The 15,678-nt window shown below is 49.2% G+C and overlaps 1 protein-coding gene across 1 annotated transcript in view; it reads right to left on the bottom strand.

Annotated features, from left to right (window-relative positions):
• Positions 1–15,678, bottom strand: part of PAPPA2 (pappalysin 2) — a 170,973-nt gene that overhangs the window by 26,524 nt on the left and 128,771 nt on the right. Inside the window, exons 19-20 of the mRNA XM_073358102.1 lie at positions 12,909–13,018; positions 6,871–6,942 (exon numbers count right to left, since the gene is read on the bottom strand). Coding sequence (XP_073214203.1) covers positions 6,871–6,942; positions 12,909–13,018 — 182 coding nt within the window. The remainder of the gene's footprint in view (positions 1–6,870; positions 6,943–12,908; positions 13,019–15,678) is intronic.

Genomic DNA, 15,678 nt, shown 5'->3' with positions numbered 1-15,678 from the left:
AGCACAGGAACACATGAACTCTGTGCTACACTGGCTGTGACTTGGCACCATAGACTACCTCAGGGGCTCCCTCCCGCCCCCCCCCCCCCCCCCCCCCGAGATGCTGCAAGAAGCCAATGCTTCCCAGGTTACTGTATGGTGAGCAGGAATCACAGGCTTGCCACCTAAGGCCTGGGTCTGGAATACGTATAAGACAAACAAGAGAGAGAGAAGGAAGAGGGCATAAAAGCAGGGCCAGGATTAGAGAGAATTTGTGGAATGCAGCCACAGATGGATTGGATTAGGGATTGAAATATTGCTAGGATCTACTACTAACCTCAGAGAAACTACACTCACGTGTGTGTACATGCCTAGGTACAGATCACTCACTCACACACACACAATGCTGCTGTTATTGCACAAACACACTCAATTCCCCCTTCCTCCGTCCCTCCAGTGCCCCTTTGCCAAGTACCTATTGCAGATTCCCGGGAGCAAAGTCCTGATTTTAGAGGTGGATCGATAGCTTCATCTCAACAGCCTGACAGCTGACTTAAAACATGGGCTAAAGTTGATGCCACATCTCCCTGTGCTATGCTGTGAAGGCTGGTGATCATGTGACCATCCAATTACTCCTCACAGGCCGTCACCCAGCGTGAGAACTGCTTTCAGAACAGAGCTGAGGGCATGGAGTGTTAAGGAGTCCCTCAAAACGCAGCATTCAAAGCTCGTGGGATCCAAGGGTAGAGACTTAAAGCTGTTACAAGACTAAGTCAAATAAAGGATGTCCAATTTCCTCCTTTTCCTAGAAAGAGTACAGCAAGAGGTGTCAGCTGAAATGCAGCAACACAGAGCTCCTGCTGGCCACCCGCACAGAGGGAGTGAGTCATAACATGCCAGAACAGATTTGACTACAGAACCACCTTTGTTAAGAGCTAATTTACAACCAGGAACATAGAAATTGCTACATGGGTCAGATCAATGGCCCATCAAATCTGCAAATCTGTCTCCAAGAGTGGCCAGGACCAGACGATTCCAAGTGAGGTGCAAAATCCTCCCGATACAACTGATTGTGCCATCCAATGTCATAAAAGGGAAGAGGCTTCCTAACTCCAGCTGGCGATAATGTGTTTCCTAGAAGCTTCAGGATCAATAGTCCTTATAACTAGGGCCCTACTAAATTTACAGTCCATTTTGGTCAATTTCACGGACATAGGATTTTAAAAATAGTAAATTTTATGATTTCTGCTATTTAAATCCAAAATTCCATGGGGCTGTGATTGTAGGGGACCTGATCCAAAAAGGAGTTGTGGGGGGAGGGTCGCAAGGTTATTGTAGGGGGGGTTGTGGTGCTGCGACCCTTACTTCTGTGCTGCTGTTGGTGGCGGCGCTGCCTTCAGAGCTGGGCAGCTGGAGAGCAGCAGCTGCTGCCTGGGAGCCCAGCTCTGAAGGCAGAGCCGCCACCAGCAACAGCGCAGAAGTAAGGATGGCACAGTATGGCATTGCCACCTTTACTTCTCTGCTGCTGCCTGCAGAGCTGGGCCCTCAGTCAGCAGCTGCCACTCTCCGACCGCCCAGCTCTGAAGGCAGCAGCGCAGAAGTAAGGGTGGCAATACCATACCGTGCCATCCTTATTTTTGCACTGCTGCTGGCAGGGTGCCACCTTCAGAGCTGGGCACCCAGCCAACAGCTGCCACTGTTTGAGAGTATGTCTCTCTCTGTTTGAGTGTGTCTGCACTGCAATCAGAGGTGTGATTGCAGCATGTGTAGGCAGACCCATGCTACCTTTAATCTAGCTAGTGCAGCTAAAAATAGCAGTGAAGATGCAGCACCATTGACCCTGGTGCGGGCTAGGAATGCAAATATGTATCCAGGATTCTGGGCAGTCTTGTACGATCCATACAGACTTCTGAACCACCACACTTTCACTGTTATTTTTTAACCACACCAGCTAGATTAAAGATAGTGGGACTATGCCTAAACTTTCTGCAATCACACCCCCGCATGCAGCCTGGACATTGCCCTGAGATTGTGAGTATCCCCTTGTTCTTGCGTTATGGGAGAGGGTGAATGGGAGCACCCAGTTGGTTTTCACTATATCAGGTAACGACAAGGCAAAGAACACTTGGTGAATGAAAAGCTCCCAAATAAAGTTATTAGTGATTAGCCCATGACTCCAGTTATCAATAAAACAACAGCTAGAAACATTCCAAACACTTGCTTTGAGAACTGCCTGTAATATGATGCCAGTATGTGTTCTTGTTACAGCCTGTGTCATGAGTATCCGAAGTCTGATGTCCCCTTCAATTATAAGGAGCTACATTCTGCCCTCAGATCTACACACACAACTTCCAGTGTCTTCAAGAGGAGCTATGCGGAGGTATCTGCAGGCCGAATCTACCCAGCATTCCTCAAAGTTGATTTCAGCTCTCAGTTGCAAGTGTGACTCCCATGGATTTCAATAGAAGTTGCACTCATGTAACTAAGAACAGAATTTGCACCTTAACATTCATGCAGTGCTTTATGCTTTCAAAACATTTTATGAACATTAAATTCATTATCTCTACACTCACCTTGTTGGTCAGGGGGAATTATTACCCACATTTTACTGGCTCACTGAGGCACAAAAATGGTATGTTAGTTGCTCATGGCCATACCACAAGTCAATGGCAGACCCAGGACAGGAATTGGGGGAATTTCTGCCTCTCAGTCTTACATATAAACTTCTAGAGCACTGCATCAGATTATCAGAACAATCGGTACATTATTAGTCATACGCTAGGTGGACACAGGGAGAAAAACATAATAGCCAGCTGTTGCATTAACAGAACATTGCATTGAGGACCATCAATAGATCTTATTCCCTATGGTGCTGCACAGGAGAATTGTTAGGTATTTCAGGTGCCATTTGCACCCTTCTTAGGACCGTGTTGGTAACAGGGGTTGGAAGTGGATATCTTTGAACAATTGTGAAGCCATCTGCTGATGGCCCATCGGTCATGTTGCTCTTAGTTCTCATGCAGCTAGCCCTTGCTGTCTGCCTGCAATGGTGACATGGAGACAGGTGCCGTGAGGGCAAGGAATGCAAGCCATAGGTGCGTTCTCATGTCCAAAATAGTGCCCTCACATCTGATATTGGTAGTTCAAAACCAGTGCTCAATTTGTTTTTTCAAACCACCCCAACCCCGCTACATGGAACCAGGACATGTTTGTTTCACTACATTGTTTGGACTGGGTGGTGCTTTGAGAGCCACATGGGGCGACACTTCATGGTAAACAACAGTGAGATGGGCAGTAAAACAGGTGCCTAAACCACTCCCACAATGCAGTGTGAATAAGGGACCATGCAGCCAGAGGAACAGCGACAGAGAGCTAGAGGGAGGCATGCGTGGTAAAGGAGATGCAAATCTAACCAATAGGGGCCACATCTGGATTGCCAGTGGGGCTGCCTGGATAGAAGTGAGGACAGATTTTGAAGCTATGCAGAGACAGGCTGCGTGGGGCCTTGAACAGCAGCTTGCAGCAGCATTCCAGGTCTCTGCAGTGCAGCCTGGATTCATTCCCCGGAGGAAGGAGCACTGTGACTGCCACATTTTCACTCAGTAAGATGAGGCAAAGGGAGCAGACTGTAGGTGGCAGCCAATTCTCAGCCACGAGCAGCAGCACAGGTCAACCGAGCAATCATTGAGGGTGGGGGAAGAAGCAGCCTGCTCATTCTTCCCTCATCAGGAGAAGTCGATGGTCCCTCCTGGGCTACTCCCTGCCCTTGGCCTGGGAGGTGTGGGGCTGAGCCTTAGCTAGCGAAGAGGGTAATGTGGTGGCCTAGGAAACAATGCCAGAAAGTGCCCAAATGCCTCATCCAGTGGCTTTCTTCTGCAGCACGGGGCGTTCTGATCTCTCTTCCCAACTCACACTGGCCTTTGGGTGTTTATCTCCCTGGCACACACTGCATGCCCCCTCCCTTCCCCCTCACTGCCATCTGTTTTTCTACTGATGGCACAGGATGAGCTGTTCTGCTAGCCTTTGAGCCCACTCCACACTAAATTGCATTCCTGATGAGCACTCCGAACACTCTCAATCCCTCTCTCAGTCTTTGCATTACGTGCCTCACCACCCTCTGGATGGGGAATTTGGCAAGAGCCAGAGAGAGTGTGTCAGATGGACAGCAAGATTAATGGATGGAGAAGGAAGACGGGGCAGTCAGACTGCTCCAGTGCCAGATGCATGATGGAGACAAGGTAAATGATTCCAATGTCATCACAAAGTGACTTGATATTTCCAGCTGGAGGCTTGGAAGCTAGGGCTCCCTAGAATTAGTCCGGCTAGGGCTGGGACAGCTTGGAGCCTGCCCTCGGATAACACTTCTGCACCCCACCTGCTAGTGACTCCTGTTGGAAGAGACTGCAACTCTAGTCAGCAAGAGTTCCTGCACTGCCAGTGATTCCCTCACAATCAGAGGCCTGGGGTGGCTGGGTGCTCTCTCGTACCCAGCGCTCCTGCTGCCGGCAGCTGGGACTGCAGTAGCTTGTAGCAGCCCCACAGGCAGCACTCCTGCACCATTCCTTACAAGGCTCTTGCTCAAAACAAGAGGTGAGGTGCAGAGCTAATGACCTAAGACTTGCTAAACTATATCTTTGGCTGGCATGTACCAAGCTGGGCAAGCATGGAACTGCCCCCTTTTGCTATGGTCTCTGCTATGGTCACCCACTATGATCATGCAGCTGAAGAGATTCTTTCTTACACACTGTGTAAAAAGAGTTACCTTTTAGGGAGCACAAAAGAGGGAGTGGGAGTCCCTTCTAACCACCATTGAAAGGATCAGTGTTTGCCTGTATCTCAAATTTGGGTTCAGAGGAAAGCCCAGTCCTATCTGGGCAGCTTTAGAGGACTGCCAGATCTTAGAGTCCAGAAGGAACCAATATGATCATCTAGCCTGACCTCCTGCAGAACACCGGCCAGAGAACCTCACCTGATGATTCCTGCTTCAAGCCCAACAGCTAACAGTTATAGGATATGCTTTAGAAAGACACTAGCTCATGATTTAAAGCCTTCAGGTGATGGAGAATCCACCATGTTCCAATGGTTATTTACCCTGGCTGTTAAACAGCTGCCGTAGCACGTAACATACTTCTACTGTACTTGAAGGATATTAAGTACACTGGTGCTATCTTACTGTCCCACTGGGGACTGGGATTGATGCTGCTCTAAAGCGTCCCCACTGACCCCAGGGAAACTTATAGCAGAATTTTGCCTTTAAGGGATGCCTCCCCTTGCAGAACTAACAACTCGTAGGAACACAGGCACTGCCAGGCTGGATCACATCTGATGTCCATCTCTCCCATTAGCTCCTCTCCAACAGTGGTCCATACCAGATGCTTCAGAGGAAGGTACAACAACGCTGCACTAGACAGGTGTGAGATAATTTGTCCCTCCACCCACCCATTAGATCTCCTACTGACCTTTCCCAGTCAGAGACACTCTTAAGTCCTGAAGCATGAGGCTCAATGGCTCTTCCATACCATTTCCGTTGTCTTTAGTTATGATAATTTAGATAGTCTTGATATCCGTACAGTTACCCAATTCTTTACTGACACTTCCAGTGCTTCACTGGACCCAGGGGAGGAATCACTCCCTTTAATTTAAAGCATTGCTTGTGAAATGTGCCAGATTGGCAGCCCTGGAGACTCAAGTCTCCTACTTATCCATGGAATAGGGCAAAGCCATGAAAGCGGCTCTCACACAGCCCTGCCACAGGCCTCGTTCCTGACCTGGAAGGGGAAAACAGGTATTTTAGAAGTATTCAGGTCTTTACTTCTCTGCTGAAACTGCCAGCAGCAGCAACTGGTTAGGGGCTACCTGGGAGATGGGCTGAAACCAGCAAACTCATTTCACCTAGGACACCAAACAGCCCTGAGTTGGTAACGATATCCACTTGCTACTTACTTGGACTGGCCCGAGAGGGTGACCTGACAGTCTCTCTTGCCTTAAGTTCCTCCTCAAAACTCGCCCGTTGTAATAAATACAGTAAACGGAAACGCTATACAGTCAAGAGAAGCACATGGAGCACATGATAAAATGGTGTAAAGTTGCTCCCAAATGCAAGCTGCCTCCAGTGAGACAACATGTCTTGTGCTCATGGGTCTGTGTCATTCTCGTGCCCAGCAGCACTCCACCAACTGGTAACCAATTAAGCCATTCAGCCCCCTCTCTCTGGAGCTTGCAGCTCACACATGTTAGGCACACATACTCCTCTCATCACTCATTTATTCCACCTTTTTGCATTCATTCATTAGCTCTGCGCTGTGGCTTGTAGAATTAAATTCCTGTCCAGCTTGTCTTATGGATACAGGAGATAAAGGACAGCATAAAAGAGCTGACAGGAGCATTCTCCCAGAACCTGAACTTCAAAGAAGTGTGAATAAATTCATCCCTATACCCCCAAGCTTTGGGAAAGTTCTGATCTGCCTCCAAACTCTGTGGTGTGGACCTCAGCTCTGTTGTTCATTTCACATTTCCTGTTGCTAGCCTGGGTCCAGAGTGCCAGAAATCACATGAGGAAGCCTGTGTTCACAAGATTTCAAGACCAACTTCTAAACTCACATCATCTGGAGAGTTCAGATCAGTCAGCCTGGGTACTTATTCCAGCCTTTTGGGCTTTGCTCACCAGGGGAGACATCTTAGCAGGAGAAGGTGCTTTGAAAATCCAAACTTGTCATTGCCACGTTACTCAACTGGTGCAAAGGCTTTTCCTTTGCTTATGAAGAACATTCACCCTGGCCTCTTTGCTAAGCCAGAAAACCCTGCCGTAGACCATTCAAACTCTTGCCAAGGCAAACTAACCCCACCCTTATGATGGACTGAGTATGAAACCCCAGCCCAAAGGGGCCTTACCTCACATGACTGGATGCAGTGAATGACTGTAGGGTCTGGGTGCCATCGCAACCTACCAGTGCACACAATGTTCTATGGAGAAAAAGGAGAACACAGCTGTCAGGTGACCCAGGAAAGGCAAAGGTGCCCTAGGAGCCTATTAGAATTATTATACCACCACATCTCTCTGCATCGCCAGTGGTCTGCTCAGGTTCTGCAATGGGTTTCTGTGCATCTGCTGCGCAGCCCAAGGATCCCACTCTCTCACCACCCCTCAGATCCTGTGTCACAGCCAAACTCCTGCCAGCTGAGGAGGTCCGGATGGGACCTTCCTTCCACTAGTGCTGTTGAGTTTGAAGAGAGCAGGGACTGAGATTTGGCAGCTTTGAAGAAGATGATTAAAGAATAAAAAGGAATTAAACTCTCTAGAGCGACAGAGAGGTGGTGGAGGCCAGGGACGGGCAGCTCAATGCACTGGCTTGTCACACTCAGGTCAACTCCTCTAGAGGTGTTCAACTGGTTCACCAGTTAGATGGCCACAGATAAGAAGGTCTGGCCTCAGCACTAGTGGATAATTAGCTAAAAATGAGCTCCCAGTATGACTCTGTTGCCAACAGAGCTACTGCAATCCTGGGATGTATAAACAGGGGAATCTCAAGTACTATAGGAATAGAGAGGCAGAAGCTGAGCAATCCCATGGCTGTGAATTGAAATGTCTGGCTGGGTAATCGAGTGGCCCATGGCTTAGCTGAGCTATCAGCCCAGCTGTGTGTGAGGATGTTCCACATAGCTGGGCAGTCCTATTGGCTGGGCTTCCCTCTGCTTGACATAAACATATCTTTGAATAGCAGATGGCAGCCCAAGGGCACGTTAATAATCACTGCACTGAGCAAGCTCTCAGCTCTGTCCCGCAGAGCTTACTCCTGCGGCAATGGCCTTCCAATCACCCCTGCCGTTCTCAGCTCTCCCAGGAGCTCAAAGAACAGCCCCTCTGTTTAACTCATCCCCCCATCCCCAACCTCCATAGCTTTTCTCAGTCTCTCACCCATCACCCAACTTTGTTCTCACTGTGCCCCCTCCTCAATTCCAACCTCTTCAGTCACCAGGGCAGAATCTATCCCTCGGCCATCACTCTCCATTCAGGGTCGCCAAATTCCAGCCAGGACAGCGGCACAGAGCGCTGGCTGAGGGAGCCGAGCCTGTTCAGTTCCTTTTACCTAACAGCCATGCAGAATGCTTCGGCAGCGTACAAACATTAAATAACTGATCCTCCCCACAGCCCTGTCAGATGAAGACAGTATTACCCCTCCCCCCATAGTCTAGATGAGGATATTAGGGCAGAGAGATGGAGTGACCTGCTCAAGGCATGAAGCCAGTCAGTGGCAGAGTCAGAACTGGAACATGACCCTACTATTTTCACCTGTGCCTCTCTAAATAGTCCCATTGTGGGCCCCCACCCTTCCCTTCTCCACTGGAATGGCAGCTCTTGCTGCGTAGGTGCCTGACCAAGGGCCAATGCTGTGAAAGGAAAGCATACTCCAAGGGAAGAAATAAATGTCTATCTATCAGCAGGGAGGGAGGAAGGAGCAGAGGCGAAGGGAGCAAATAAAACGATATGTTTCAGTGACAGGTCCTGGCAAAGGGAAGACATTTTCTTAAAATAACCCCTTCCCCTGCTCTCTTCCACCCCCCATTCACGAGAGGCGATGGTGCTGGCGGAAGGAAAGCCAAAAGCCAGCGTCCCGCAGAGCTGAGTGATATGATCCTTCATACCCGAGGCCTCCTTCCAAGACCTAGCTAACGATCCCACATGCCACAGCCCTCCCCCAGCCGGTGATTTGCAGTGAGTCTGATTCAAACTGACGCACGGGAGTATCCACAGGCATGAAGTTCTGGTAACCGTGAGCCTCCTACGAGCTCCCAGGAGGGGAGAAAGGTGGCTGGAGGAGAACACTGGCTCCCAATAATATTACTTGCTTCTCTTCCACCCCCTCTGACGCGTTTCATTTTTATTTTAAGAAATATTACCCCTGGCGGAGCCGCTTTTGGATGTTATAATCCCAAGTATTTGAGCCTTTCTGCTGGAAAGCGCATGAGGGGAGGGAAGAAGAGAGGGCAGTTGGGGGGATGGCGAAGCTCCACACTTCACCGCCATCAGGCACTGGAAACAATCTGCAATGCGTCCCTGGAGCTGTCAACAGGTGAGAGAGCCCTGAGACGCCTGGTGGAAGTTTAGTCTGAGCTGCTAGTGAGTCTGCCAGACACGAGTGTTGCTTTGGCTTTGTGTGTGGCTTCAGCTCCTGTATCTATGTTGTTTTGTGTATTTGCCAAAGACAGCGGCCCACGGGGGGAGACTTTCCAAAAGCACCTAAGGGATTTAGAAGCACAAGTCCCACTGAAGAAGCAGTGGGATTTGTGCTCCTAAATCTCCTCCTGGATTTCTGCAGCACTTTCCATCCCCCGAGAGTCCAAAGCGGTCGATGGACACTTTCTCATCTGTGTCTTTGTACTGCATATTATATTACATAGAGAAACCGTTACAAGAACATTAAAGTTGCAAGCTCAAGCACTCGCCAGTTAGGAAATGCCTGAATTAAGGTTGCCTGTGCAATCCTGATTTGGCCCCCTTGTGCATATGTTGTATGACAAAGCATTCAATGACATGCCTCATGCAGTGCGCAGGATGGACAGCACTCACTGAAGGAGCAGCTAGCCAATATTTGGTTTTCTCTTCTTTGTTCAAAGGGTGGCCCCCAGGCCTTATTTACTGCATGCTACCCAAACGCTGCTCTGAAGACAGAATTATTAGTTTCCTCATGGGCTTTTCCTCTGGTACTCATCATTGTAGCTCAAGGGGCAGAGGTCTTTGTGGTGGATCTAAAGGTTCCTGCTGATGACCCATGTGGTGTCAATGTGATTCCACTTGATGGGATTTCTGTTTTTCCAGTTTGTACAGCAGGAGATACTGGGATGAGGCACCAACGGGAAGAGAGAGACTAGACTGATAGCAGTAGTAAGTTATTGCCCTCTTTGTGAACCAGCCACTAGACTCTAGAGGGACACACTTTGGCAACGGGTTTCACAGCTATTTGGGGACAGCAGGGGAATGCTGAGACTCTGGATTCTTGGGTTCCAGTCCAGGTTCTAGAGGGGAGTATGCTCTAGTGGGCCTGCTCCCCTCAAGACTGACCCCTTCTGTCAATGTACCCTCTAGCCCAGGGGTGGGCAAACTTTTTGGCCCGAGGGCCACATCTGGGTGGGGAAATTGCACGCAGGGCCATGAATGTAGGGCTGGGGCAGGGGGTGTTGTGTGCAGGAGGGAGTGTGGGAGGGGGTGTGGGGTGCAGGAAAGGGCTCAGGGCAAGGTGTTGGGGCAGAGGAAGGGTGCGGGGTGTATGAGGGGGCTCAGGGAAGGGGGTTGGAGTGCAGGCAGGGTGCGGCAGGGGCTCAGGGCAGGGAGTTGGGGTGCAGGAGGGGTTCGGGGTACGGGCTCCGGCCCAGCGCCGCTTACCTGGAGTGGCTCTGGGGTGGCAGCGGCACGCACCGGGGCCAGGACAAGCTCCCCGCCTGCCTGCCCTGGCCCCGCGCCACTCCCAGAAGCGGCTGGCACCACGTCCCTGAGGCCCCTGGGGTGGCAGAGGGCTTTGCATGCTGCCCTCACCTGTGGGAACCGCCCCCGAAGCTCCCATTGGCTGCGGTTCCCTGTTCCCAGCCAATGGGAGCTGCGGGGGGCAGTGTCTGCAGGCGAGGGCAGCGCACAGAGCCCTCTGCCTCCCCTCCCCCAGGGATGTGGTGCCGGCCTCTTCTGGGAGCGGCATGGGAATCCCGTGGGCCAGATCCAAAACCCTGAGGGGCCGGATTTTGCACACCCCTGCTCTAGCCTGTCCCTGTACCAGTCCTATCTCTCCTCCTCCACCCCAGCAGCTCTTCACCCCCGTCAGTCCCAGTCACCCCACCAGCTCCCCACCCAGCCAGTCCCAGGTCCTCATCTGATCTCAGTCTTACCCTGAACCCCTCTGTCTCACACTCTCACACTCCCCTGTACTTCCCTGTTCCAGTTCCTCTGTTGCCCTGGATTTAAAGGGTATGTATACTCCAAAATATAATCAAGTTAATTACAACCATAGTATGTGCATTCAGCCACCCTAAATTAATAAAATAGACCACCACATAGTTAAGGGTTAATTTAAAAACAGACTTTCAAAAGCAAGGTCATATCTAGCTGGCAGTTTCTGCTAATCAAAATAAAAAACAAACAAATAATGAAAAAACCTTAAGTCTAGATGCCTCTAATATTAAAAAAATTAATACTAAAAGTTAATAAAAATTTTGAAAAATAATAATACAGTAGGGGTCATTATAACCTATGTGTTTTATAAAAGTTAATTATAAAAAATTAGCTAATAAAGTATACTTTGGCGCAGTCCTCAGACGACACCTTGAGGGATGTTTTTCCTGACACCCTTTCTCTCCAGTGGGTGAGCAACTGGCCACTGCGAACCTGCTGTTAATTACTCAGTACCGTCCCAGATGTTAGGTAAATATCTGGAATGTTCTAAACCTATTGCTTATGTTTGTGTGTGCTTAAATCAAATAAACCTCAGTTTTAGATAGAGCACGCTTACTTGCATTACTCCTTGATCAGACAGAATCGTTGAGTTCCTATTGATTTATTCCTTACACTGCCTAAAATAAAATAGCTAAGTTGCCCCTGTTGGGGGTTCTGAAAACCCAGGTAACACCCCCTCCCATGCTCCTTATTCCAGTCTACTCCTTCCAGCACACCACTCCATTCTCAGACCCCAGCTCTTGTCCTCCTGCTGCATTTCAGTCAGGCAGTTTTCACCTCCTCCAGGCTGCCTAGCTGCCAGGCAGAGGGTCATTGAGAGCGTAGGAGAAACAAGTTCTGTTGTCATAGTTCCAGTGCCTGGCCCCACTCTAGCTAGAAGCAGCAAGGAGCAGCAATTGCAGGAAAAGTCCTGCTCAGCCCCTGCATCCCTGGGCTGGAGCATTCCCAGTGCAGACAGAAGCTTTGGAGAATTTAGCTGCCAAAGTTTAACAAGTCTCTACAGAGCATGTGTGAACGGAGTCTTTTCAAGGGCTTATAATTTGGCCAAATGTGTGTGGATTTTCACACAGATGGCACAAGGCCAAGCTCTGACACAAAGGCCATCCCCTGCCAAACATCAAGTGTCTGCTCCGAAGCATGGGGGTGCTAGAGCTCCTCCAGGAATAATTTTTTTTAACTTGGGCAAAAAAATATATTTTTCCCTAATCTGGTTTTTGGAAGTGGCTGAGCCATTTGTGCTGAAACATTCCAAAACCATTTGACACCCAGCCTGGAAAATGTCACCCTTAATGGTTAAAGGTTGGCAAAGGTATAAACAACTGAAAACAAGGTTTTATAATGGGATGTGTTGTGGGAAGTTAACGATAGGCAGCACTACCAGACCTCCCTTTAATACATTATGGCCATTCCATAACAGATGTCTAAAAGGAAGCACTTAATTCCATATTCAGGCCTGTAAATGGGTGGCTTGATTGTTAGAGGCACTAAGGCCCTGACATCTCCCAGAGAATGGCAGGGTTGGCCTGCAGAAGTCCAGTGTCTTTAAATCCAGCTCCGTGGTTGTGTCCGATTGCCTGGGCGTTTTAAGGTAGAACTGCTCTTTAGGCAGAGATGGCTGCTCGCTCCATGTTCGCAGCTGGTAGCAGGAGGGGCTTCTCCAACTTGCTCACTGTTCTCTGAACACTCCCCTCCCTAGAACGTTTGTGTCTCTCCCAAGCTCCCTCCTTCTCCCAATCTCTCTCTTCCTTCTTCCCACAGGCCTGCCATTCTTTACTCTAACATCATGGGAGGTGCGGGGGTGGGAGGAACCATGCAGGCAATCAGTAAATAAGCTAAGCCTCACCTTCAATCCCCAGAATTTGCTGAAAGCTGCTCTGGGAGCCAGCTACAATGGAATCAAAATGATACCTTCACATCTCAGGAATCATTCTGTCTCAGTGTACCTTAAACAGCGAGACAACGCCCTCCCCCCCCCACACACACCCTTTACCTGGACTCTGGTAGGTTCCAGACGGTGGTCCATAGTGTCAGCAGTCATGTTTTCGGGGAGCATCACTGCGTCACTGGGAGGGATTATACAGGATGGTATGCACACTGCACCTGAGACAGAAGAGACACAGGACTGGAGACTCACCAATAGGTCATTACATTTATGGGCTACACACTCTGTAGCGCTTTCTTTGGTAATAAGGGACTTATGTTATAGGGGGAAAGGGGTTTCCCCAGTGCTAAGAACTAGGCACTACAGTGTGATAGAGGCAGACCCAGGAGAGACCTTCTATTTGCCAGTTCTGGGGATTAGGCTAGAATTCCCTTCCAAAATCCCAACCAATCATGGGAGAATCTTGGGGTTCACACAGCTATGCTGCCCACCCCAGAACTGAACTGAAAAGTCAGAGGACACAAAGTCAAATGTTCTGCAGAAGGAAGCACCTAGAAAGTGGTGAAGTGACTCTTGTGCACTGGTGACTCTATATTGTCTTGCAAGCTCGGCTGGCAGGACATAGGACAGACCCATAAAAATAGGACTGTCCTGTATATCTAGCAATGATCCTACTGTGGTTCCTACACTATCTTCAACAAGCCAAACCATGGTCCTAATAATGTTACAGGCAAAATTTCCATTGACTTCAGTGGAATTGGGATTTAGCCCTAAGGGAATAAAATATATTGGTTATGCAAATGACTATATAACCTGTAACATTTGGACTTTCTGAAAAACATCCCCACAAATCAGACTTTGCAGTGCAGATCTTTGCTTGAAAATTCTGGAACGAGAGACCTGTCCATAGTTTATGTCTTCCAGCCTCCTGGGTACTGCAGGAAGGACAGCGGAGCACAGCACAGCACTGTGTTCTACACAATCAACGGGGTATTAAATGATGGAATGCAAGCTGGCCACAACTACTGACTTCTTGTCCTATGGCAGTACAATAAGGCCTGGCTCCTAAGAGCTGAAGGCTAAAAGATTGATTATCTTGAGGCTAAAAGGTTAATTAGAATGGAAAAAAATTCTCAGCCTAATATAAATCACTGGCATGGAGGCAGCTACACAGGTAAAAAGGTACAAACACTACTCCTGGGGGAATTCTGCGCCACTGCGCAATGCAGAATTTGCATAGAATTAATGTTATCTACAGAATTTCCTCCCCCCCAACAGAATTGGCTCTGCAGAGGGGCTGGCCGCCACTAGGGACCTGACTCCCCAGAGCCCAACTCCCCAGCTTGCAAATAGAAGACACTGCCAGGGGGAGGAGGATGGAGCTGGAGAACCCCCGGCAGCTGCAGTTCCCTGCACACCCTGAAGGAAGAAGGCAGTGTGCAGGAAACTCCATACAAACCCAGGACCCAGCATCAGGCTGTTTCTTCCTCTGGATCCCGGGGCTCTGGAGGAGTAAAGGGTGCGGGTGTCTGGGAAAAGGGGGTGCCCCATGGCTGGGCTCTGGGGAGGAGGAGTGTGGGTGTCTGGCCTCCCCAGCTGGGCTCTGGTGGGGAGGGAACAGAGAAACAGAAACTGGGTTCTCATAGGGGTTTCTTTAACTCTCTGTTCCTGGGGGGAAATTTTTGGTTTTTTTGTGTCTGTATTGTTACGGACATTGTTTCCGACAGGTATAATTGAAACTGGCATGGATTATATAGTGTTATTTTGACAAATAAAATATACAGAATTTTGCAGAATTTTAAAATGTTGTGTACAGAATTTTAAAAAGATTTTGGCACAGAATTCCTCCAGGAGGAAGACAGAAGATGAACTATCCTTTGAAGGCACTGAACTGTACATGGGACAATGCCACAGGGATCTTTACTGTGATGCTTTAGGGTTAATGAAGCAGTTTTCATTGTACGAATGTTATGACCAATGTGAATTTACATAATGCCACGGATAGAGGCGATTTACTCTTCCATATACCGGGGCATTCCAAACCAGGGGAGCTTTGGGATGGCTCAGCTTGTCTGGTCTGAGTGTTGTTTCTGAAGGCAGTATTTGTTTATTGCGGGGGAGGAGGATAGTAGTGTTATTAAGTTTATTTTGCTGCGATTGCTTTGGGTCTCATTTGTATTGTTGTTATATCAAGTAAAACCAACTATTATTATTGTGACAATAATGCCTAAAGGCCCCAGCTGAGGTCGGGGCCCCATCATACTGAGCATTGTACAAACACATCATAAGAGGCCATCCTTGGGCCAGAGAGCTTACAATCTAAACATACAAGAAAGAGGAAGGGTGGGAGGAGAAACTGAGGCACAGAAAGGTGCAGTCATTTGCGTAAGGTCGCACAGCGAGTCAGCGGCAGAGATGGGACTAGAACCCAGGTATTCTGAGCATCAGTCCAATGTGTTTTCCACTAGATGGCACCGCCTCTCTATCATGTTTTGATAAGTTCAGGCAATATCTTGGTGTGTTTGCACTGTTGGGGCTAGATCCACAGACTTAGGCTCAGCCTTGCAGTGCCTGCCGTTTAGGCCACCTGCCACCCGGCGGAATTCACTGCCCTGAGTTAGGTGCCCAGGCTCCCTATGCAATGCACAGGGAGAGTTTGGCACCTAAGACACGGGTCTTCAAAAGCCAAGCTGAGCAGGAGCCATGTAAGACAGCTATTAGGACATGGTGAGGCGAGGGGTGCGGCCTAAGAATCGCTGTGCAGAGGGAGTTAGGGGATTAGCTCTTGGCTGGAGGCAGGCACCTGTCTCCACTTCTGATTCAGAGCTGTGAACCTACTCCTGCAGGTAGGCACCTAAGCCAGGCCAGCCCAGTCTCA

Source organism: Lepidochelys kempii, chromosome 8 (assembly GCF_965140265.1).
Source record: "Lepidochelys kempii isolate rLepKem1 chromosome 8, rLepKem1.hap2, whole genome shotgun sequence".
NCBI lineage: Eukaryota > Metazoa > Chordata > Testudines > Cheloniidae > Lepidochelys > Lepidochelys kempii.
The sequence above is the reverse complement of the archived record's forward strand: the minus strand, read 5'-3'. Positions and strand labels throughout refer to the sequence as shown.